This window comes from Brachycentrus maculatus, unplaced genomic scaffold (assembly GCF_059751285.1).
Source record: "Brachycentrus maculatus isolate JH-2025_06_01 unplaced genomic scaffold, ASM5975128v1 h1tg000120l, whole genome shotgun sequence".
Classification (NCBI taxonomy): domain Eukaryota; kingdom Metazoa; phylum Arthropoda; class Insecta; order Trichoptera; family Brachycentridae; genus Brachycentrus; species Brachycentrus maculatus.
This window is the reverse complement of record NW_028280873.1, coordinates 191509-218774: the sequence shown is the minus strand read 5'-3', so window position 1 is coordinate 218774 and position 27266 is coordinate 191509. Positions and strand designations below refer to the sequence as shown.

At 29.6% G+C, this 27266-nt stretch overlaps 3 protein-coding genes across 3 annotated transcripts in view; 1 reads left to right on the top strand and 2 right to left on the bottom strand.

Annotated features, from left to right (window-relative positions):
• Positions 1-1627: 1627 nt before the first annotated feature.
• Positions 1628-3643, bottom strand: LOC148309589 (man(5)GlcNAc(2)-PP-dolichol translocation protein RFT1). The gene has a single exon (XM_088259795.1). It carries the CDS (start codon positions 3641-3643, stop codon positions 1988-1990), a length of 1656 nt encoding a protein of 551 aa, XP_088115921.1. The 3' UTR covers positions 1628-1987.
• On the bottom strand, positions 1628-4561 carry Lamtor4 (Late endosomal/lysosomal adaptor, MAPK and MTOR activator 4). Its single transcript, XM_088259798.1, has 2 exons — positions 4302-4561; positions 1628-3839 (listed from the first exon to the last, which is right to left on the bottom strand). The coding sequence occupies exons 1-2, from the start codon at positions 4442-4444 to the stop codon at positions 3674-3676; spliced, it is 309 nt and encodes a 102-aa protein (XP_088115924.1). The 5' UTR covers positions 4445-4561; the 3' UTR covers positions 1628-3673.
• Positions 4562-5725: 1164 nt separating this feature from the next.
• Positions 5726-27266, top strand: part of LOC148309587 (uncharacterized) — a 61379-nt gene continuing 39838 nt past the window's right edge. Inside the window, exons 1-6 of the mRNA XM_088259878.1 lie at positions 5726-5786; positions 6451-6587; positions 7959-8138; positions 9456-9594; positions 10785-11005; positions 13604-13736. Coding sequence (XP_088116004.1) covers positions 5726-5786; positions 6451-6587; positions 7959-8138; positions 9456-9594; positions 10785-11005; positions 13604-13736 — 871 coding nt within the window. The remainder of the gene's footprint in view (positions 5787-6450; positions 6588-7958; positions 8139-9455; positions 9595-10784; positions 11006-13603; positions 13737-27266) is intronic.

Here is a 27266-nt window from a genome sequence, read left to right as displayed (position 1 = left end):
CAAATATTTTTAGCTTATCACTGTCAGAATTTGCATCTAATGTCAAATGTTAGATGCAAAACGCCACCATCTTTAACCCTTCCTTGCCGGTGTTGTGTACCTAGTACACATTGCTTCTAATAACCATAATATCTCTATAAATATAGTAAATACAAGGCTAAGATTTTAGGTATTCCTCCATAACATATTTACACATTGATTTAAAAAATAATATTAATAATAATCAGAATTTATCGGGTACATTGGAGGTGTTTTGTGAATATCGGAAACAAATTCGCGTATAAACAGCGCGTGAAGGGTGTACGGGAACCGCGACACTATATTCGCATCTCACTCTTGCATACTTGCACTGTGCAAGCGTGAGGAGTTCAGAGCTCAATGTTCTCTGGCTAGATAGCGAGCAACCGGTAGTTGCTCTTGAGCTTTCGACATGAGTGGACCTATTCTTGTTCCGTGAGCGTTGCCAGATGGTTTTTTAATGTTTTCAGCAAATAAATCTATCTAATTGTAATTTTTTACTTCAATTATGATTAATTAAGGGGATTAGCTATGAATGTCCGTATTTTTCTGATTTAAAATTGCTAATTTTTTATTGTGTAGCGACTACCCAACACCGAGACGCACGTTTTATTTTAGCACCGGAAGGGAAAGGTTAAAAATTATTCTGTTAATTAAAAAAAACCTGATATTGGAATAAAATAAGAATTTAATCATAAAAGTAATCAATGAACCATTACCCTACTGTGCCATGTGCCAAATCATTTTGTTACATTTATTTACAAACTTTATGCAATCTACACGCGTGTAGTTTATGTTAACACACTTCGGACGGGAAAGGTATTTCTACCTGTTCGGTCGATTGATGCTTAAAGACGGGAAGGGTATTTTCACCTTCTGCGCTGGCATTATTTTAAAGGCAGAAAAGAAGTAATTATCCAATGTTTTAATATGATTATTATTTCCCAATCTCTTTGTTAAGGTCTTAATTATATGTACATAATTATCAAATCCTGTCGCCAGCGGTCCGCAAGCGTAACAAATACCCGTCTGAAATGCATTAATAGCAATCTGTAAAGGCTGTTAGATATTTTAGTATCTTCTTGTGTCCCTTGGGGCTAAGGTTTGTGACCTCCCAGCAGCATTAGATTTGTCAGATCTCCATCGTAAAACTATGTAGACCACAGTAGAATGTGAGACTTTCTTCTTTCGACCCTTTTCCCCTCCATTCTTCCAACATTATATGAGAGCCCCTTCGGATTGGCATCTTTAGTGTGGTGAACGACATTTCCAAAATATCGGAGAATTTTCCGAGAACAAACAGAGAAGAGTGCTTTTTTTGATACATATTCAAGTTTTCAAATCGTTAAATAAGTTGTTTTGAGAAGATCTTGTAAGGTTTGATTAATCAAAAATCACTACACAGTAGATCAACAAAATACTTCTCTGCGATGTTAACTATATTATGTTTTACTGTTTACTGGATTTTGTTCATATATAATGAATATGGCAAAAAATGGTGGCAGCGATGTATTTACACCTCACATGAGTACAAATGTCACTGAAAAATAATGAAGAATACATAATATCACTTTGGTTGAGAAATAATTGGAGAATAAAAAGCAAACGATAGCTTTTGTAATTTTATTAATAATAACAATATGTTGGTGAAAAGGGAAAACACATTATTCAACTGGCAATTCGATATTTTTGAAAAATACTCACAAAATCTTGAAAATGGAACTCATTTCCAAAACAAGTCATGAAAAATAAAGACTATTTTATGTATTGTATTGTATAGTGTATTTCATTACAGAGATTTTTCAAAAATAATCAATGCTTATCTCAGAAAGAAACATACGGGTGAAAAAAAGTTTGTAGCAAAGAAAGATAAACTGTCTTCTGATATTAACATATTATTTATTTACATACTAAATAAATTTGCAGTGGGTAAACGCTGAACTCGAGATTAGTATAAATTAACCAAATGTTATTCCTGTTTTTTACGATACTTCTTATACAGTAAATCTAACAAGGGCCTATTTTCATAAGCCCAAGCGCAAAGTACTATTAATAAAATAACTCCACCAAAGAGTATGTGGAAAAATTGGGAATGTGGAGATATTCTAACTTCCGAGGCTTTACACGCGATACCTGCAACTATCAGAGCTCCTCCAAATATCTTCCCGACCCACAGACCGTCTAGCGGCTTGTGCTGGGTCAGCTTAAACTTGCTCCTTATAAAGTAGGTGCTGTGCAGAATACGAGCCAACATGTTGATGCAATTGGATAAAATAAAACCTACAGGACCCAGCAGGTTCGTGAGAACGTATGACAAAACTAAGAAACTTATAGAAAAGAAAACCATGAGATAATTATATCTATCTAGTTGCTCGCTGGTCATCGTGGCAAAACTATAACATTCGGTTACTCCATTAATCGCTAAGAGTATAATAGCTAAACAATGACACCTCATCAACAATACTGGTAAGCCGGTTCCCACGAACCCTTCCCCGCCGTATAGCAAGAGCAAAGTTTGAGCGTAACTTTGGCCAAAGACTAGAACTATTAGACCTATGGATGTCACAACTCGGCACAGTTGCGAGAGGACTGTACACGATTCAGACACCTTTATTTTCTCTTGCTTCGCTATCTCGGTGTTCCTATCGATCATTTGAGTGAAGTAAAAATATCCGCTTTCCTCTATAGGTCTGAATATAAAGCGGGCCGCGAGGCTTCCCAAATTATTGACCACATCATACGTCGCTTGTTCGCTGAATGACAAAACTGGACTGACAGACATGACGTATTTTTCACCTTCGGTTAGTAATTGCTTAACAAACCCTTGCTTAGCAAAACTGAGGGTCAATGTACAAAGTTGCTTATCGAATAAATTGTTTAATTGACCTATTTTTTTGGGAAAGAAATCCCACAACGAGGTGAATGGAAAGTCTTCCATGTGCTCAAAATACGAAGAAAATTTCAAGTCTTTCTTTTTGATCTCTTTAGTGCTCTTGTAAATATTCATATTTTTAATATACCAATGAAAGAAAACGTAATAACTTATAGTTATCGTAACGGCGCTAAATACTTGCGCTATGGAAAATGCAATCAGAGCTTTGTTTGTATCATAAATTAAAATTGATAAAAATGTTAAGGTTCTTATTAGCAAATGAAAAGTATCGAGGGCTACTCTGAGTTTAACGAAACAGAATATTTGCGCGACTAGCGCTATACTGGCCGACGCCAATTCTATTATACAAGACACGGCTATGCTCCAACATCCGAAAGTGTATTGCGATTGGTATTCGGGAAGGCCTAAAGTGAGCACAAACAGCCAGATGTAACCGAATAGTAAAGAGAAGATTACACTGATGGGAACACAGAGCCACATCTGGTTAATGACTTGCGGCCATGACGGTCCATCTTTGTGGCCGATGCACGCCCGGAGAAAGGGCTCCCGACTCAAGAACAAGATGGAGCTTTCCAGAAGCAGTAGTCTTACATTCATAATCCCGATAACGGCGTGGCCGACGTGTCGTAGGACCCACGCATTGATTATAAACGTCAAACATCTGAACAAAACTTGAAACACTATATTAAACGAGGCGTTTTCAACGCTGCTCTGCAGTAAGTTTCGAGCCATTTTGACTGATTGATTTATAAAATTGTAAGATTAGGCATTAACTGCGATATTATCGCCCTGATCTATAATGTTACTCAGCATTTTTTTCACAATATGTATTTTCTTGTTTGACATGCATATTATGAAGCAGTGGTCGTCGTAGGTGATTGATATCTTCTTGAAGGACTCATTGGAGGGGAAGGCAACTCGGTCCACCCTGGAAAGAGAAACAGATTTATATGTAAAAAATATTAGTAATTTTATAATTTTACTTGGATATTTTTTTCGGAATGATTATTTAATTCTACTTGAATAACAATATAATTTATTACAAAATGGAGGATTAAAAAAAAAAACAAATACAGTATAATGTTTACATAATGAAGAAAAAGTAAATATTATGATACAAACAAATAAATAATACCTGCACAAAAGGTGATAATGTTAAAGATTTATCACATAAACATGGTACACTCATTGGTTAATGATGAATTCTATGTAAATTAATCTTGAAATTCTGAGATAAATCACCACGGACAGAATTCCTACCTCCGTTCTCACGTCATTGCTCAAAGTTTAAACGTGTCCTTATAAAAGTAAGCTTGAAGACACGTCGGTTCAATACCATAATACATAAGATAAAATATATTATGAACTATTTTGATTGATGATAACTCGCCTGTTCGATAGCGTGACGAGTCCGATGATGATGTTGGCTACGCGCTCGTCATTCTCGAGCTCGCCGCCCGATTCGATGACGGCTCCGTCTTCCGTCAATACTAAATATCCAATTTGATCACTAATCTTCTCCATCATCGACATTAGAAAAAAGTGTTAATACTACTTCTCAAACTGCGATTGACACATTTATACGCATAAATAAAACATTCATACAAGAAAAACAGCCGAGATTTTACTTGTCATTTGACAAACGTCACTAACTGGTGTTACCAGGATTAAAATAGTAGGTACTTACTTATGTCTACTCGACGGATAATTTCATACGTTCAAAAAGTGTGACGTATCAAGAATAACGACATTCTTACTTATTTTTATACGACACGACGCCTGCCTTTGCTCTTTTCTTTCCGCATAACTTATTCTTGGGTTTCTTTCATCTCTATTGCTTTTGATATAAAGAACGATAATATATTTTAGTTTTTTAAAAAAAATCAAGGTAAAATATATTACTGCACCGCTATTATGAAGCATTTTGAGTATTATAAATTTATACGTATTGTATATTGTATGCAATTTACGTACTACCAACTTATTGTTATCACACTTGATTTATGATCAATAATTATATTTGTATAAAAACGTGATAATGTGATAAACACGTTTACTTTGAAATTACAGGAAGGAATTATCAAATAATCAGTGAAATATACTAGTTTTGAAATATAACAAACAGATTCTATATAAAAAGTCCTGCATTTTTAAAAAATTCCATTTATTTAATGGTTGAATATATATCTTTAATATCATGATTTTGTTATTTTTTATCAATTACAGCATTTGTGCATCGGAGTTTTCTTTTTAATGTCTGTTTTCCTGAAGTTCCAACTATCGCATGGAAAAGTTCGGAATAAGATGAAGCGATGACACAATGATTCCTGAGGCTGGTGTCCCTCGGATCGTTGCATACCCGGGAGCTCAGAGAAGGTATAGGGTGATTGCAAATGAAGAAAGGCTATCCACCGCGTGTAATAGGAGGAACCACCATTCTCATCCATAATAGGAAAGGTGAACTTTAATTTAAATTTAAATTAAAAAAAAATACTTGTACAAAACCTATTTTTGAATTTTATTTCATTACACGCGAATAGTTTCGAAAATTACAATTGTTTTCAACGACAGGTGATAAGTAAAACTAACCTTTTTATCAGAAACCTGAATCCGGGCCTTCTCTACTGATACAGGCTCACCATCCACTAAGTATGTCTCTCAATCTGATATCGTTATCTCCGTAAACTCTTCCTACATTGTAGATAGAACACTATACTTATGTAATATAATAACATGGCGACCACTCAAATTCGTTCGTCTGTGGGGGAAATTTCTCCGGTGATCGCCAAGCATCACATTAATATTTTTTAAAACATGCCTAGAGACGCTGATAGTAAAAAATATGAGTATAATATCGTGGATGAACCAATCAAAGGTATATATATATATATATATATATATATATATATATATATATATATATATATATATATATATATATATATATATATATATATATATATATATATATATATATATATATATATATATATATATATATATATGTATAGGTATATTATATATATTTTTTCATTTATTTAAATGTATAATTTGAGTGTGTCGTTTTTGTTCCCAAATGTTGTATTTCACCACACATACAAAGGTGGATTAATTTTTTTATCGGTATAATATAATAACAACTCTTTAGTTTTTTTTTACATATATTTTAATTGACCAGTGACCGGGTTTCGTCGTTATCGACATCATCAGACTGGTGTGAGGCTATACAAAATTCTATGTTATATACAAAGCAAAAAATTTCAGACAAAATGAGTTTAAACTGAGTTAATTTAAGCAGTATATTAAATAATAAATACATATAAGTTATGGTAAGGGTTTAAGTATGATTCTGTATAAATTTGTTATATAAATGGATTTTTGTATGTAAATTTAAATAAAATATGATATTTTAATGCATAATATTTTATTGATATCTCAAGGATTAATACAAGCCCAAGTATTTACTAGACTTTCGACATATAGTTGGATGATATTAGGATATCAATAAACACTACGTAACTGTTTTTTTCATCTTGAAGAACTTGGGATTGGAGTCAGGCACTTTCAAGCTTGCCTGATGTTTTTATGTTTACTGTTGGCTTACTGCATTCGATCCATGATGAGCATCGCCATAGTGGCCATGACTGGAAGAACTTCGGAGAATAATAATGTCAAGGTGAATTATTTATTTAAATTTTATCATATGGGGGAGCCATTGAGAAATGAGTGATTTGTTTGTTGAAAATTGATTAGATGTATTTTATGGACATTATTACCATATGCTTTATTTAGGTATGAAAATTTTAATCCGACAAATCGCTCTCTTCTTTCAAGAACGTCATAAGTCGAAAATTGTCAACTTTCAGTTGTGCATGTTTTCGGAATTCCCAGAAAATGTACTATATCCCAGCAAAAGCGGCATATTTTTAACTTAATATTTACCCGTTACAGGGCAGAAAGTGTTGTTTTTACATTTTGGAGAAAAGGTATTGTTTAATTATTATTTTTAAATATACCAAATATTTTTCAAATGGAGAAAAAACCTTCAGGTTTTACCTAAAATGATCTGTTGCACAGTTAAAAGTTCAATGAACTAAATAATTTTTAATTCATTGTATTATATTTTTAAACTTTAAAAACGTTCTCCTGAAAAATCAAGTTTTTTTGATTTATGACGTTCTTGAAAGGAGTGAGCGAAATGGTCACTCGAGAGTCGACTTATTTTTTATTGTCGAGGAACAGTGTTTTTGTCGAAATACCATAAAAGAATATTGGCTTTTAGATCGGCCAGAGATTGATTTTCAGATCATCTTCAATTTCTTTTGCTCTGTGCAGAGGGTCTTGACCATCCTTCCTCCTTGTTGATTTCCAGATAGCACAAAAAATGCAATACAGTTAAATTGGGTGAATTGATCGCCAAATTTAGAGATGACAACGTCCACGAAACATTTAACACAAAATGGTGATAAATCAATTTAAATATTTCTACTCGCGTTTTGGAGAATATCGATTCCATAAAAACGTGCATTTGTATACTTATTAAAAAAGGACTAGAAAATGTCAAAAAAATGAAAATCCATCGTTCTTATGCTACTTTTCCATCATTCGGTTTACTATGACTCGTACTATAATAGTAATAAAAGTATTTTCGTAAAATAAGTAAAACCCAAAACTCGTAACTTGTAAAGCCTGAATGATGTTTTGACTGTTAAAACTATAAGTTACAGAATTTAAAACTTGTTACCTATATTTAAATATGTATATACATTCACATACATGTTTTCGTTTATCATGCTGAAGGTCCCGGGATCCATACCCATAGGAATGAGTGAAATATTAGTTTAATTTATCCACGTTTAGTAAATATTACCGGCGTTCGAAGGGCAGGACTGATCGCCTTACTGTGTAATTAATGATTAAGATAACAAACGCTGCGTCAATAAAATGTAATACTCTATGCACCATTGGGTGGAGATATGGGTTGGAAGTATTTATCATACTTGTAATTTTAGTAAAAAAGGTAAATCAAACGATTTTTTTTCTTCAGTTTTATGCATGGGACAAGCGTGTACAGAACTTTGTACTATCATCATTCTTCCTTGGTTACTTAGTACTACAGTTCCCTGCTGGTGTCCTGGCAACTAAGATTGGTGGAAAACGACTATTGTTTGGAGCGTTGGGTATAAATGGGTTACTATGCCTTGTCGTTCCGATTGCTGTATCCCTGGTAAGCAGAATTTTTTACATTTGTTTCGTTCTATTTATTAATATCGAAAGAAGTTTTTTGAAAGAAGCTTTTAATCACATATTGATTAATCAAAATATGACTAAGAAAAGTAGTTGATTCAAAGGTTCTCGGTTCGACTTTCACTCTACCGCAACTTGGTTTCTATTCTCAAACACAAGCCATTAAGATTTCCATGAAAATAGTATTGAATTGAAATATTTCAATATATATCATGAGAATATGCACAAATGTAGTAGGTAATTTAAACAAATGTGGTTGTTTATTAAATAATAATTACATGTGAATATAATAAGTTAATTTATTTTTATTAAAAGTTAGTTTATATTATTTATTATTATGCTTATCAAAGGAAACTTTTTGTTTTTACGAGTACGTTTTGCGTATAATTCCATGCATTAGTTTCAAGTGTTACAGAGAGATTTCATATGCGATAATCAGCATGATGTTCCTTACATTACAAAGATATAAATATATGTATATAGTTTACATTAATATACATATAATCATTACTGATCTCATGTTGATTATGAAAACTTATGATCTGAAATAATATACGAGTAAATCATTTACAAAAGTTCACAACTGTTCACAACTATATAAGTCTTTTGATTAACCTTTTTTTAAAATCTTAAATTAAGTCTGAAAACTTGTTTATAAAGCGATCTCATTCAATACAAGCAGTACGTTTTATTAGTGGGGTAATATTATACCGTATTTAAGTATTTCTGTATCATGATTTATATTTTATTTACAGTACAATAAATAAATAAACAAAATATTAAATTATTTTAACGAACGGTCAAGAGTGAAATATATAATAAATGGATTATTTAAAATATTATATAATCAAATAATTTATTATTTTGCCATAATTAAATTTTATATGGGTGATTTCAAATACCTGGATTTTTTTTCATTGCTTGAAGCTTTCTCGATATATGGTGTAACATAATATGTGAATTTTCACTGATTTGTTTTACAAAATAATCGAAACAAAATCGACGGAATCAAAATGTACCAAAAATGTAAAAAAACTAACCAAGCATCTTCCAGCGCCGCTTCGTAGGCAAAAAGGCGAAAATACCATACATATTATACATATATAAATTGCAACTATACAGTTTTTTTCACGTATGTTTTATTTCACCAGTAACCGGGTTTCGTTGTTACCGACATTGGTTTAATGCTGTTGGTAGCGTCGAAACCCGGTCACTGGTCAATTAAAATAATAAAATATATTTGGAAATAAAAATCTATGTAATAAGTGTTATCATGATATTTTATTTTTACATTAAGGGGGAATGGAAAGCTCTGTTGGCAATCAGAATAATCCAGGGGTTGACGCAAGGGTGCATTTTCCCCTCTCTCAATACTTTGCTTGGAAAATGGGCTCCTGCAAACGAAAGGGGGCGTCTTACCAATCTTGTTTATGCTGGTGAGATTTAATTTTATTTTTTACTTAAATTGATTGATCCATCACATCGCTCACTCCTTTCAACAACGTCATAAATCAAAAAACTTGATTTTTCAGGAGATCGTTTATAAAGTTTAAAAATATAATGAAATGTATTAAAAATAAATATCAAGCCACTTATTGAACTTTTTACTGTGCAACAGATCTTTTTAGGTAAAACCTGAATGTTTTTTCTCCATTTGAAAAATATTTAGTATATCAAAAAAAAAATAAAACAATACATTTTCTTCAAAATACAAAAATAACACTTTCTGCCCTGTAGCGGGTAAATATTAAGTTATAAATATGCCACTTTTGCTTGGATATAGTACATTTTCTAAGCATTCCGAAAACAAGCACAACTGAATATTGACGATTTTTGATATATGACGTTGTTGAAAGGAGTGAGCGACATATACAAATATTTGAAAATTATTAATGCTACATTTACCAACCAAAACATGCCAAAAGTTAAAACTTGTATTTGAGAAAATCTGTCATTGTTTCGTTCCCAAAATAGATGTCCTTATTTATAGATTTGGCAATTAATTTATAAAACTTCATTTTAATTTATGTATTAAATGTTAAATCAAACAATGTTTTTTTGAGTCTACTAAGTTGTATTTTATTGTTAAAAAACATATAAAAATAAATATTGATTCGTTTGAAAATACCATGACTACGCTAAACAATTGTCACAAAATTGATTTCTATGTATTTTTTTAACAATAAAATACAACTTACTAGACTTATAATACATAAATTATATGTCATTAATTAATGGTGTGTCCTGAATCAGAATATCAAAAAACCGTTTTTTATAATTGCTTAAATAGATAGATAAATTATCTAAAAATATGTTTCGAAAATGGCAGAGGCCAATTCTAAACATTTTCATGAACATGAAGCCAAACACAGAGGATTAACTAGCTTTCGCCTTGTTATTGAAAACATTGAAACGGATTTTCTTCAGTTGTTATTTTCACGATTTTTCTTAATTGACGTGCAGTAAAATCAGCCGTATTTTGTAATAACAAAAACATGAGTTTAATTAAATTAACCGTTTAGTTTTTGAGCTGTAAAAACCGCTCAAAAACTAAACGGTTAATTTAATTAAACTCATGTTTCGTTTATTACAAAATACGGCTGATTGTACTGCACTTTCGTTGTAGGTCCACCGCTTGGAACAGTGCTTGCCATGCCGGTATCTGGGTATATTTCCGCCAGCACCTACGGCTGGCCAGCACTATTCTACGTATTTGGGATTATTTCTACGTGTATGTCACTCGTGTGGATGTATTTGGGAGCTGATAGCCCTAGTCAGCACAAATTTATATCCGAAGAAGAAAGACTGTACATAGAACACTCTCTTGGAAAATATGATGAAAAAGAAGTAAGTTTTATAAATAAATAAATAAATATATATATATATATATATATATATATATATATATATATATATATATATATATATATATATATATATATATATATATATATATATATATATATATATATATATATATAAAAATATATATATACATATATATAAATATATATATATATATATATATATATATATATATATATATATATATATATATATATATATATATATATATATATATATACATTTATATTTTAATTATGAAGTTTTTTCTACGACCTCAATTGTTTTTAATTAGAAACTAAATTTCAATAAGGATAACAAATATTTTATTCATTTTGTGGTAAAACATAAAATTGTAAATGAAAACACTGTTTTTTTACCACTAGAGTGGGAAAAAAATAGTGTTGTTTAAAAAAACTGTTTTTTTTAAAAACACTAGTTTTTTACCACTTAAAAAAAACTAGTGTTTTCATTTATAAGATAATAAATAACAAAAAAATGCAGAAGTGTGTAAAAATCGCTATCGTTTTTAGATGAAAAGTTAAATGAATAAAAATAAAGAGTTTTGGTGAGTTGGTAAAAGAAGGATGAAAGTAGACTGGATAGAGTCAGAATGCGATCTCTGTGATGTGCCGCTAAACGATGTATAATAGATGTTCGAATGGTGAAATAAGGAAAGAATGCAAGGCTGAGGTAAGCATCATCTAATTAAAGGTGTGTGGAGATAATTTCGACATGTGGAACGAATGAAAAAACTTTTCAAATCCTTGCGCCAAAGATATTTAATTTGCTGCCCGTAACCATTAAAAATTCCAGCAGTGATCATGTCTTTAAGAACAGTGTCCATCGATGGTTGCTTCTCGTTGGAAGGGACAAGGTAGAAAGTGAATAAATTAAAGTCCAGGTGTAATTACTTTATTGTAAAACCTTTATACTGTAAATTGTTATTGTATACATTCAATGCAATTTTTATAATCTAATAATAATAAGAAATCCCTTACCGCACCCCAATGGTGCATAGGGCACTGCTTCATATAAACGCAGTGTTATCTCGATCGTTTACACATGAAGGAAAGGTGATCAGCCTTCCACTTCAGGTACCAGTCCAGTGTAATATTGAATAAATATTACAGTTAAAAAATCACTTATATTTATTAAACCCCCCTGGGAATCGAACCCGGGACCTCCAGAACGGTAGGCGAGCATGCTGACCATTACACTGCGGAGGCGGACAAAGTCTAATAATAAAAAAAAAACAAATAAAAGTAATAACAAAAAATTGTATTAACATGGAAGTATTTCGGCTCAACACAGGCCATGCTTAAAGAGCTAAAATACATAAAATAAAAAACAAAAAAAATGTATGTATCTTTGAAATAAATAAAAATAAATAAAAAATGCGCGATGAAAAAACGGTAAAACGAAAGAAAGAAGGTATGAAGACCCAGGAAAACTTGAGATGATCAAGTATGTATTTCAAATACTTGATAGCGGTCAGGGTGTGTATGAGGAGATGCATGAAAGTAGAAGAGATGAAGAATGTTTGCGCAGACAGATTCAAGCGGTCTGATAGTGTATTCCATATGAATTTTAGTCATAAACAGCATTTTTTTTATAGAATTTGGATGACAAAACCAAGAAAAAAATATTGACGCCGTGGAAGCCAATTTTCACATCGATGCCATTGTTTGCTGTTTGCGTATCACACGTCGGAATTGCTTATGGATTTTTGACGCTATTTCTTGAAACTCCAATGTATCTCAAGGAATTTCACGGAATAGACATGAAAAAGGTTAAATCATAGACTTAATATAATTTTATTTTTTTATTTATTTATTTAATTATATTACGCTTATATCAACTATTATTTACACTTAATTTACATTATATACATGTATATATATATATATATTTATATATATCTATATATATATATATGAATATATATATATATATATATATATATATATATATATATATATATATATATATATATATATATATATATATATATATATATATATATATATATATATATACATATATACATATATATATATATATATATATATATATATATATATATATATATATATATATACATATATATATATATATATATATATATATATATATATATATATATATATACATATATACATATATATATATATATATATATATATATATATATATATATATATATATATATATATATATATATATATATATATACATCTTCTTACAGTAAACATAACATTTATTTTTCAATTCTTTCCACCAGTTCAGTTCTTTTCTTATTTTTTCTATTTTATAATATCTTTTTTTCTTAAGTTCTTTTCTTATTGGCAATCTGTATGTGGAATAATGATTGTTTTATAATTTTTTTTTTGATATTTTTTTTAAACATGTTCAAAATTTGTATTTAAGGTTAATTTTGAATCCAATAATACACCCACATATTTAATTTCATGAACTTGTTCTATAGTTTCATCATCTTTATATACATTCATCCTTGGGTTTGGTCATTTTATATTATTTGACTTCTCATAGTTAAACTCGTAATTTTAATTGAATGTTTTCTTTTGATAATATTTTCAGAGTGGTTTGCTGAGCTCTTTGCCCTATCTAGCAATGTGGATTGTAGGATGCTCCTCAGCTTATATCGCAGATTTAGTTGTCAACAAGAATATAATGTCTGTCTCCGACGTCAGGAAAGTCAGCAATACAATAGGTGCCTAATTGTTAAATTGACTTAACTTATTTCAATAATACAGGTTTTTCATTTCAAATTGGAAGTTTGAAAAACAAATTGGACTCCTTACAAACCAAATTAAACGTTTTACAACTCAATTAGACATTTAATAATAAATTTAATAATTTTTAATTTTTAAAAAATATATTTATATAAGAACAATAAATACCGTCAGTGTGAATATCTGCCCACATAATTTATTCTTAAAACTAACAAATGCGTTTTTCATCAATATGGCAGACCTGCGCAGCGCACTGTCATTTGTACTAAAGTTTTCAGATGAGATTTTCAATATATTCAACTGTTTTATGAAATATAATATAACGTCCGATTTTTTAAACTTCCAATCAGAGATGTAAAACTTCCTATTTGATTTTTTGAATAGTCTAATTCGGTTTTTAAGGCGTCAAATTTGGTTATTAAAATGTCCAAATTAAAGTGAAAATCCTGTATATTTTTTCTTGGATTTTAGAATATTATAAAATGTATGTTTAAAAACAAAAAAAAATACTAAGTGAAAACTCTGGAGCATACTGTTATATGGAAGCGAATCGTAGACTATCGGGCAGGCACAACGGGTGCGGCGTTTGAGATGTCGTACTACAGGCGCATGTAGGGGATTCATTGGTGGGAACATATAGGGAGCAACGAGGATTAAGCAGGGCTGAGAAGTCTTGATGCTTACTAGATAAAGTAACACAATAGAGAGCAAAATGGATAGGCGATAATATAAGACACCCAGACCTGCTTCTTACGATTGCGCAGAGCACGTGCGAAAGCACAAACTACAGAAGACGACCCCGCTCAAACTACATAGACCAAATTATCTTCGACATGCGCTGTAGCGGGTACGCCGAGTTGAAGAGATGAGCGGAGAATTGAGACGGGTGGAAACTGACCTTCAGAAGAAAACCAATCATCACACAGATTGTGACTCGCAAAGAGGAAAAAGTAATAGAGTAGAACAAACTCTAAACAAAAGTCCTATATTTATCATTCATCAAAATTGGTCAACGATGAATACGATGTTACACTTGACATTGTCAGCATTGAGATTGCTTACATTGTAATTCTGCATTCATATCATAGTATATCCTATTATCATATAATGCTTTTTGACTTGAGCTTTGATCTTTCCCTTTTCCCCTTTTCCTCCCTCTCGTCCCTCTTCCAGGTATTTTCACTAAACTTAGAAATGTGAAATATTGTAACTGGAATGGTACAAATACCTGTTTTGTATTACTCGTTAATATAAATGGATTAATGTGAGTGTTCTGTGAAATTTACAAATGAAAAAAATATATATTTCAACAAACAAAAAAAATATTACAGGTACTATATGCCCTGCTGTATGCCTGCTGATTCTGTGTTTGATCCCAATCGACGAGACGATGTTGGCTGTTATTGTCATAATTATTATCGTTGGTTTGAGCGGTGCTGTCAACTCTGGATCAATGGTAAAAATTAACATTTTATTTTAAAGAAATATTATATAATAAAGTTACAAAAACTCATAAATACATTGAACTTATTGGTTTAGCTCGCTTTACACGTTTCAAAATGTGAATATCGCACACACGACAACATGACAATATAAAAATCTAAATAATTCAGTAAGTGCTTGCAGTAGAAATAAATTTACACTTTTTGGGTGTTTCTAAATTCTGAGCTAAATTCAGTCGTATTTACATCTATTGTTGGGCTAAATTCATTAATTTGTCAGTTTTAAATATTATAAAAAAGAAAAAGAAAATACGTTTGTACCAAACGAAGATATATTATGATTACGCTTTTAGTATTAATTGTTCATGTTATTTTTTGACACCTCATCAAAGATGGAGAAGAATATGGAAGTCTGGGCATTTACGGGGCTGACGACCGTCATAGGCTGGTTTAATAATATAATATAATTGAAATAATTGGAGATAACCCTTTTTTATGAACAAGTATTTGGACACACTCAAAATGTTATAATTGTTTATATAGTTACAGTACTACAAATATAAATATTTTTTAGTAATTGATTCTGCAGTCACTTTGTGGTAAAATGTATCCATTTTTAATTAAAGTTTTACTTATTAAATGCCACTATTTCCTATTTATTTAAAAAGTGGTATTTACTAAGTAAAACATAAATAAAAAATGGATAAATCATTTTGTGAATTTGATTATATAATATTCTATTAGTACTGTTTTATTTTGTGCAGATAAATCACATGGACTTGTCACCAAATTTCGCAGGGATTTTATTTGGATTGACGAATATGATAGCTAATGTTTTCGGACTTATAGCTCCAAATATTGTTGGATTCATTGTTACCGATTCGGTAAGTTTTAAAAATACACAGGATTGATGTTATTACCTTTTTGAAATGCTTTCTGCTTCAAATTCTTAAAACAAGAGACAGATGACGATCAATTTGTCTTTTGCAAAACGCATAAATTATCGATGCAAGTTTAGATAATATAAAAAATCCTTTAACGACTACATTAATTCATCTCATTTCCTTTTCCTTCCTGCAAATTCTATTTTTTATACCATACCCTAACCCTTTAATCTCTTCCTCCTACACACACCCCATTTCTTTTTTATACTTTTTTTATCTCTTAATGTTTTTAATAGTTTAATGTCATATATCACCCAATTTTGGGTGCTTTGCCAATAAATAAAAAAAGTTTTTAATAGTTATTATAACATAAATGTGGAATTGTTTAATTGGCTTAATTTTTATTAATGTAGCTATTTTTTAATGTAATGTAATGTTTATTATTGTTAATGTATTTTTTTATTGTATGCTTTTTCAAATGTAAAGCTGTACTATTCCCGAACAAATAATATAAAATAAAAATAAAATTATATACTCGTATAACCAGTCGACACCCCGCTGTGCCCTCGGCACGGGAAAAGTCAGTGAGAGTAATCTATGATTTGTAATTATGTGTATGATGATAATGAATAAATGAAAATATATGCTTTATTTTTATTTTCAGATGAACCCTTCGCAATGGAATACTATATTTTATATTTTGGCGGCAGTATATTTTGTTACTAACATTTTCTATTTAATATATGGAACTGCAGAAAAACAGCCTTGGGACGATCCCGTTTACGAAGAAGAAGAAGAATAATATATATATATATATGTATGTATATATATATTTATATATATATATATATATATATATATATATATATATATATATATATATATATATATATATATATATATATATATATATATATATATATATATATATATATATATATATATATATATATATATATATATATATATATATATATATATATATATATATATATATATATATATATATATATATATATATATATATATATATATATATATATATATATATATATATATATATATATATATATATATATATATATATATATATATATATATATATATATATATATATATATATATATATATATATATATATATATTTATATTTATACATTTACATTTTATTTTTTATTTTTTATTTTTTTGAAATCATTTAATTTCCTTTCATTATATATACCTTCTGGCATAATTTTTTGAAAAATCCTTTACCATTGCGTAGTTGGATAGATGCTTGACTGCGAACTGGTGTCGAGGGTTCAATTCCCTTAAATTATTAAATGAATTTAAGAAAGCTTACTTCAATTGTCTAGGTTTTTGTGAAGTATTTTTTAAATCTCCATCCTTAGAATCCTACATGCAGACAAGGGTATCCTTTAAAAAAATTGACAATCTTTCAAATGTGTTTTTTATTGTTTTGTAATCTAATTTTGTTCATATTTCTAGTTTTATAATTATGAATAAATACCATATTACTTAAATATAACTTGATATAAAATATTTTTGGTATTAACATGTAATATTTGAAAATTTTTGTATGTATATAAAACATTATAAACGAGTGTGTTTTTATTTATTGATTTGGCGTTTAATGTGAAGAACTCCATTTTAATTTATGTATTAATTTTTATATCAAACGAGTCTACTTAGTTGTATTTTATTTAAAAAACACATGATAATTAATGTTGTGACAATTGTTTCGCCAAGTTATAATATTCGTTTGAAAATGCCATAACTAGGCGAAACAATTGACACAATATTAATTTTTATGTGTTTTTTTTTAAGAAAATACAACTTAGTAGACTCTTATATTTAATTAAAATGTCGAAATAGTTTTGTACATTAATAAAATAATATAATAAAACCCTTATCCGCACCCCAATGGTGCATAGGGCACTGCTTCATATAAACGCAGTGTTATCTTGATCGTTTACACACGAAGGAAAGGTAATCAGCCCTCCGCTTCAGGTACCAGTCCAGGGTAATATTGAATAAATATTACAGTGAAAAAATCACCTATATTTATTTGACCCCCCTGGGAATCGAACCCGGGACCTCCAGAACGGTAGCCGAGCGTGCTGACCATTACACTAAGGAGGCGGACATTATGTGTTTATTTATTTATTTATTTTCTAAACAAATTACATATATAAGTCACATATATAATTTTCCCGATGAGTAATTTCTATTTCTCATTTTGGGACATGGGATTAAGGTTAACAAGACTGGAACACAAATAATAAAGTTACAACAAAAGATTAAAAAAAATAACCAAAACTAATACATGGCAAAATATGAAAACAATAAACAGGTATATTAATAGGAAAAGAAGCATTTTTAAAAGAAATAATTGAGAAATACATAAGGTAAGAAGCATATTTAAAATAAACAAATGAAAAAAATTAAAAAAAAACACAAGGTAAAATCAAAATAAGAAAATATGACTAATCACCACATACTTATATATCTTTCCATAAAGTGTTTTTTCAGATCATTTATTTTGGATTCCCGAATGGGTTCTATTTTATATAGGACCTTACTCCAAATTAAGTAGTGTTTATCGGCTCCACATGTATTTTGTTATGTCCTCGTGTATTATGATTATGAATAAAGCAGTGTATTATTAAAAATTAGACACTTGTATTAAACCACTAATTGAGTTACCAAAAACGTTTTTGTGATCACCTGTAGATGAAAACATCTGTAGTTTGTGAAGAATAACATGGAAGTCTGGGCATTTACAAACCAGCCTGTTACGGTCGTCAGCCCCGTAAATGCCCATACTCTTCTTCATCTTTGATGAGATGTAAAAAAATAATGTATAATTTTTTTATTAAAGGAATAATCCGATAATCCGCAAAGCCCCTACTTTACGAGGCTTGTTTGCAGGTAGGATAGTAAGGATAATGTAAAATATACATCACAAATACCCAAAACAATTGAAAAGAAATCTTTCTTGAATTCATTTTGCAATTGGCAATAATCGAACCCGCGATGCCAGTTTCGCAGTCAGGCGTCTTTCCAACTACGCCACGGTGCCTGTCTGAATTTTCATAAATTTTCTTAAAATGAGCACCCATTTGGTAGTACATACACGTAGTTGAATTTTTATATTTTTAGTTGGAAATACCAGTTTAATGTAAATAATGTTACACTATCTCTCATTTTGACAGAAATTCTACCGTTGCGTTGGTTTTATCTTATTGACTAAAGATGTATATGGCTGGAAATTCTGAAGTAAATACAAGCTAGGATAGGAATGAGGAAAACCCACGTAACCAGAATTTAATTCATAATTTATAGCATCATCTGTCAACGAGAAATAAAGATGATACTATGAAAGTTCACGTGCGATTTTAACGAAATAATGACTGCAAATTGTGGTGCCAACCAAGAAATTAATTTTGTTTTTTTAAATTTTTTTAAAATTTTTATTATATTTTATTGGAAGGAAAAACAACAGTTACAATATATGATAAATCAGAAAACAAAAAAAAATCATGAGTACCAATTACAGTTCTTCACAACTATGCATAAGAAAAGTCTACATATAAGAAGAGACATGAGACAAGGATGGGATAAAGAGAAAAGGAGATGACAGTGAGGAAAAGAAAAAAAGGAAAGGACAGGGAGTAGAATTACCCTTTTAGGTAAGATTTCGAACAATTTAGCTTTAAACTTTGAAAGATTGGAGTAAAACATATCAAGGTGGGTGCAAAATTCATTGAATTTCCCAATTTTTCAATTTCCCGTTTTTAACGAAGTTTTATGGGACCTTATTGTAAAAGGCGGTTTGTAAAATTTTAACTAAATAGGTAAAAATTATAAACATGAAAAAAAACGATTAAGATGTCCTCGTGGTAAAAATCGTGGGTCAAAGTTGGGTGATTTATCTACGAAAAATATTATTTAGGTCATAGAGCTCGGTAGGTACGTATACGCGATGTTATAATTTTTATCATGAGAAAGATTAACTATCGCACCATTTTTTCTTTGAGTTCTTTTTAAATATCTGAGGTGAAAATTACAAATTTAAGAATATTATTTAATAATATCATTGTTTAAAATAAACTGATTCGATAATTTCTTGTTTATACAATACTTAACTATTATTATTACCTAATTATGATGATCTTAAAGGCAGTGGCGTGCTCAGAGTTTTTAATCAGGGCTGTCAGTAGATATAGGCAGTAAAGTAGGATATGTTTTTTTTTAAATTTATAGTGACATTTCTTGGTGGAACTGCATTTTATCAAATAAAATGACAATTGTATAGCTTCTTCCACATGAATTTTTATTTGTTTCATCGTAATCGACATCATCAGACTGGTCATCACAAGTCTGATGATGTCGGTGACGACAAAACCCAGTTGCTGGTCAAATAAAATTTATGTGGAAAAAACTATATAGTTGTTATATTATTCTATAAGTAGGATATGCACTACTTAGGGTTCCACTGGTTGTGTTCTTATAAGATAAATATACCCAACTAAGATTGGGTAGTCACTGGTTCTATGAATTCACGCCCTTAGTTGAAGGAACGAAGGGTTATTATTTTGTTTTATTATAACTTTATCAGCGAAGATAGTATTCAATGGAGTACTAGTACCGTAAACAGAACTGTATATTATTTTTTTGACATTTCATCAAAGATGAAGAAGAATATGGTATGGTAATATAATCACATTATACAGGTGTAACATTCACCAATTCTACCCATTATTGACAACCACACTACTCAAATTCTTGGAAGTTCTATATATATGAACCAATTCAGAAACATTGTTCTTGAATCACTAGAACTTCACTAGAGACATCTATTGGTGAGAAGAAAAGAAGCTTTTTTATAGAACTGAATAATTAGGTTCTCGTGGTCTGCATATGTAAAATGGTTGTTGCTTCCAAATTCTCATTGCGATATGTTTTATACCCTCATTCAAATATTAAACTTTTCTTTTACGTTCCTTTATCCTATGCCTTAGCACGAAGCACTATACAGCTTCATTTGTGGCATAACCTTAGAATCATCCTGCCTTTTTACATACATCTTCCTGGCTACATCCCTGCTTATTGTCCTTGTAGACTGCTGGGGTCAGCTCTCCTCGTCCTCAGGTTATGGGGCCTTCTGTCCTGGACAACTCACCTAGGCCATGCCTTTGAATCATGTTATTTTTGCCTTTATACATACATACATAAATTATATTAATAACATGAAAAATCTCAAATGAAATCTCATCAATTTAGACGCAATAAGTAAGCGCGGTCTTTAATTTTATTGGTACATACCCTGAACTGCATTAAATGTCTACCTTATTATGTATATTATCCGCTATAATCGTATTTTAATTTAATGACAGGATTGCCTTCTGAGGGCTTTTTTTTCTTGAAATATTAAAGTCAAAGCAATTTTTGTTGCGGCTTATCATGGCCATTTGTGGTTAAACAGTATGTCCTTAAATATAATGTTGTTCCCTGAGCATGTTCTAACCATTCTTTTTGATTATTTTTATAGGGCTTAATATAGGCATTTATAATAAAACAAGCTTATGACATTCAATATTAAGTTTATAAATTTATCTCCATTGGCTCCAGAGAAATAATGGTTGTTTCTATCTTATTTTTTATTTTTTTTTTATTTTATTTTTTATTTTTTTTTATTTCTTAAGTTAGCTTATATTAAAACTAATATAAACTATTGCATACATTTACATCATCTTTATATATTTACATTTCCTTACAGTAACTTAGACATTTATTTTTAAATTCTTTCAGACACTTTTCATTCTTCATACATTCAGGCATCTCATCATACATTTTTAAACCCTTATACATCAAGCAATTTTGCGACTCAGCTCTTTTCAATAATGGTAGTCTTATTTTATCCTTTTGTCTAGTAGCATATTCATGACAATTTTTGTTTAAGACAACTTTATCCTTAAAATATTTTGGTAATTTATCGTGAAAAAATTTATGTATAAATATCAACATATTTAATTTAATTTATTATATTTTATTTAAATCTTGACCACAGTGCTACCCACAGAGTCCATTTAAGGAAACCCAGTTAAAGCCAGGACAAATATACTCGTATATAAAAAATCTGAAGTTCATTGGACATGTTGTTTCTGATGTTAGAGGTATCGAATAAAAAATGTACACACATTTTTATAAATCAAAATGCAAAATAGAAATGATTTTCTTTTAAAGCTTATATTCATAAGGAAAATAATAATTTTTCACATTATTTTTTGACATCTCATCAAAGATAAAGAAGTCCAGACTTCAATATTCTTCTTCATCTTTGATGAGATGTCAAAGAATAATATGAAAAAAAACTTTCATAATTGGAGAATATTCAGATTTGTGAACAAGTACATATTTGGACACACTCAAAATGTTCTAAAATAATAATTCTTACAAATAAATTATTCATTTCTCTACTTATTCAGATCAAATTGTCGTTGTTAATATTGGTTTGGTACTGAATTAAAAACATACTAAAAATACTTGTAAATGATCAGTTTTGAATTAAATAATGTTAACAGGACAAGATTCTACAACTACATTTGACAGGAATTTGCATTTTCACGTGTTTATGACAAAATTTATTGTAAAAGAAAAACACTTGTTTTTACCACTTGAGTTATATTTATTATATTTAACGACTAGTTTTGGAAGCTATGCCTCCATCTTCAGGTCTAAATATAAACTATATTCACACCAAAAAGATGTAAGCAAAGCTTCCGAAAATGGTCGTAAAAATAAATTAAATACAATTCAAGTGGTATTTATTTTGTGTTTTTCTTTTACGATTTCACATGTATTACCACAAAGTGATGCCGAAACAATAAATACAACATTAATAGTTCTCGAAACTAGTCGTGTCTATATAACAAACTAAAAAGTGTTATTTTAAAAGTGTTTTATTTTAATATTAAAATATTCTTCCACAAAGATCTAATCAATAAATAATATTATATTTTTTGTTTTTTTGACATCTCATCAAAGATGAAGAGAATATGGAAGTCATCTTTGATGATATGTCAAAAAATAATATGAAAATAACTCATGTAATCGGAGATAATCCAAATTTTTTGAACAAGTATTTGGACACATTCAAAATGTTTTAAATAATATTATATTTAGTTTGGCACCTTTTTTGAACCAACAATTTCACATGCATAGAATTATGTTTGAATAATAAATACATTAAAATGATTTTAAAATTGTTTTCTTTAATTTTTAATTGAATTTAATACGTAGTATTATTTTTTTGTCTATAGAAAGTGGATTTTTAAATAGCCAGTGCCACGGCCTTGTTTATTATGAACAATAATTATTACTTCATTTAAAACCGATTGGTTTGTTTAATATAATTTTAGTTGACTGTCTAGCGCTACGTACATACTATACTTATCAATTCATTTGCTTAATATCAAATTTTATTAACTCAAGAATTTGTTTGTTTATTGTGAATGATAATATGTGTAAGCAGTGGGTGACAAAATGTAACGTTTTCCAGTTTTGTTTAAGTCGCAACCAAGTAAAGACCTTATTTTTATAATACTTTTATGGAGTTTTGAGTGTTACGCGGAAATAATTCAAGTGATTTAAAATAATAAGGTGCAACTATGAAAGGCGAAGAAAACCAAAATGGGATGGTTTATGAAGAGAAAGAAATTAAAAGTAATGTATTATAGTTTTCAGATGGTTTATTTATTTCATTAGTGATTAAATGGTCGATGTATGATGCAAGGGTTTGATTCACAGTGATTAATATAAAACAATGAATTTTTGACGCTTTTTTTGCCTCACATACTAATACAAGATTTTGAGTGTGTCCACTCAAAATGTTGTAAATAAATTATCTGGTCAAATTATAAGCTTAAATAATAAAAATTAAAATAATATTTTCTAGCGTTTCTCATGAGTGTGATTATAATCCAGGATTCAGACCTCACATACTAATATAAGAGTTTCTGCTTGATAAAAAGGTTCTTTACATCTCACCAATAGATGTCTCTAGTGAAGTTCTAGTGATTCAAGAACAAGGTTTCTAAATTGGTTCATATATATAGAACTTCCAAGAATTTGAATAGTGTGGTTGTCAATAATGGGTAGAATTGGTGAATGTTACACGTGCGTAAAGTGATCACTTCAACCAGCCTATGACGGTCGTCAGCCCCGTAAATGCCCAGACTTCCATATTCTTCTTCATCTTTGATGAGATGTCAAAAAATAATACTAATACAAGAGTTTCTGCTCAATAAAAAGCTTCTTTTCATCTCACCAATAGATGTTTCTATTGATTCAAGTTCTAATGTGAAATGAACGCGATGTTTTGCCTATATAAAAGGCTTTTATATGGGCAAAACATCGCGTTCATGTTATATTAAAATAAAAGAACATATGAGATGTCTTAAAAATAACAATTTTTCGGAATTCGCGGACCACATCTTGTTAAATAATCATTCATTCAATTCTGAAGATGGGATAGAAATTTTACATTTTTATAATAGAATTAGTCAAATTAAGAATTTGGAAGTTTTAGAAATAAAAAAAAAACTGTTAAACAGAAATTAAAAATAATTAACAATCAAATAAACTTAAGTCAAAGTCCCATTTTTAATATTTTTCCCATAAAATTAAACCCAACCTAAACACAGTTATCTCCTTCCTTGCTCATATCAATAGTGATTTTGAGTGTGTCCAAACACTTCTTCACAAAGCTGGATTATCTCCAATTTTAGGAGTTACTTTCCATATTGTTTTTTGATATCTCATCAAAGATGAAGAAGAATATGGAAGTCTGGGCATTCCGGGGCTGACGACCGTCATAGGCTGGTTTAAGTGATTACTTTACATACGTGTAACATTCACCAATTCTACCCATTATTGACAACCACACTACTCAAATTGTTGGAAGTTCTATGTATATATGAACCAATTTCGAAATTTTGTTCTTGAATCATTAGAACTTCACTAGAGACATCTATTGGTGAGATAAAAAGAAGCTATTTATTGAGCAGAAACTTTTTTTTAGTATGTGAGGTCCGAATCCTGGATTATAATCACATGCACGAGAAGCACCAGAAAATATCATTTTTATTATTTTAGCTTATAATTTGTATCTATTGGTGAGCTAATTTTTTTTATATTAATGACCTGATGATAGAGTGATTATTCCGAAACCGGTAGTCACGAATAAGTATTTATTAAAGTGTTATTACACAACGCGAATGATGAATGATAAGAAGAGTGTTATATTGCCATACTACCAAGTTAACAATGCTTTAATATACAATATACATAGAAGTGTTGGGTTGTGGTCCCGTGATTAGTGTCGCGGACTCAGAAGTCAGAGTTTCTCGGTTCGAACCCACTCTACCACAGTTTGATACCTATTTCTAATAATGAGCCACTCAGGCTTACAGAAAAAGTTTGAAATTGAAATATTTGTGTAAATAATAAATACACAAATATCTCTCTTAAAAAAAAAAGAGATAATAATGATTGAACAATAGTAATTCAAGTAAGCGTTTAATCATTTGATAATAATTGAATATTTGAAACATATACTTGAGTTTATTAAAAAATATATAAATTGAATTACAACCTGTAGTGCACTAGAAATATTTTATGCCGTTATTGTGTATGTAAAGTTACGTCTTAAATAAAATAGTAAATTGTAGTAGCAGTTTAGGAAGTAATTAGAAAAGCAAATAATGCTTTCAAGGCTTAGATAACGTATGATAAGATGACAAAGTTTTGATTTTTTAATGAAATTTCAACGAAAAACATTTACGAGACCCTCCAATTATGAATGCAACTCCGAATTGTTACTAAATTATTAACATTAATTTGATTTTTTTTACGAAAATTGCATAATTACAATATTGTAGGAGATTTCGATGATGTGTCCTAAAATATGCTTTTTTATACCACTACCCGTACCCAATAGTACAAAGGACACTGCATTAAATGGATGCAATGTTTTGTTGATTGTTAATTATATTAAAGAAGGCAAGGTAATCAGTCCTACGTTCCAGGGTTATATTAAATAAATATTAGAGTGATAAAACACGTATATTTATTTTTCCCATTGTGAATTGAACCCAGAATCTTCAGCATGATTCAATATTGAATAAATATACATGCATAAAAATTAGATCATACCGTTAGACTATTTAAATAATAATAAAAACAAATAATGGTGACGTGGTATTAAAAATATGATTAATTTTACAAAAACAACGTAGTTAGTTATTAGGAGTTCTGGGATCAACCCTCATTCTGCCACAACTATCATTGCAAAATTTTATAAAAATAAGTAAATGTAACGTTGCCCAATACAATATTAAAATTATCATCGATACTGATTATTTTTCTTATGTCTGTAATTAGAATTTCCTGTATATTTCATGTATGAAAAAAAAAAATCTCGTTAAATACCACTATTTGTAAAAATATTTTATGAGACCTGTTTCGATTCATTCAACATCTTTTTTTAAGTAACATACATCGCTCACTCCTTTCAATAACGTCATATATCAAAAAACTTGATTTTTCAGGAGATTGTTTTTAAAGTTTAAAAATATAATTAAATGTATTAAAAATAAATATCAAACCACTTTTTGAACTTTTTACTGTGCAACAGATCTTTTTAGGTAAAACCTGAATGTTTTTTCTCCATTTGAAAAATATTTTGTATATTTCAAGTAATAATTAAACAACGCCTTTTCTCCAAAATGCAAAAACAACACTTTCTGCCCTGCAGCGGGTAAATATTAAGATAAAAAGATGCCGCTTTTGCTGGGATATGGTACATTTTTTGGGTATTCCGAAAACATGTAAAACTCAAAATTGACTTTTTTCGATATATGACGTTGAAAGGAGTGAGAGATATGTATGAAGTCAAAGCTTAAATATGAATGTCGTGGGACGTTGAAGGATGAGACGGGGATGAAGCAGTTTTTATAAGTGAGATCATGGACATTAAGGAAAGGCTTTATTCACTGTCATGTTGTCAATTATTGTTTCTTTTTGTACTTACATATATGGATTTACAAAAGTTTCAAAAAGGCGATATTTAGGATGACTCTTATTAATTCTTTTTAAATTTTCTAAGTTATTATTATAA

Excerpts from the sequence above, each read along its gene's own strand:
- LOC148309589 (XM_088259795.1), bottom strand. The coding sequence starts at position 3,643 with ATGGCTCGAAACTTACTGCAGAGCAGCGTTGAAAACGCCTCGTTTAAT.
- Lamtor4 (XM_088259798.1), bottom strand. The coding sequence starts at position 4,444 with ATGTCGATGATGGAGAAGATTAGTGATCAAATTGGATATTTAGTATTG. Across the intron at positions 3,840-4,301 it reads CTCGTCACGCTATCGAACAG|GGTGGACCGAGTTGCCTTCC; the intron begins GCGAGTTATCAT and ends TTCTCTTTCCAG.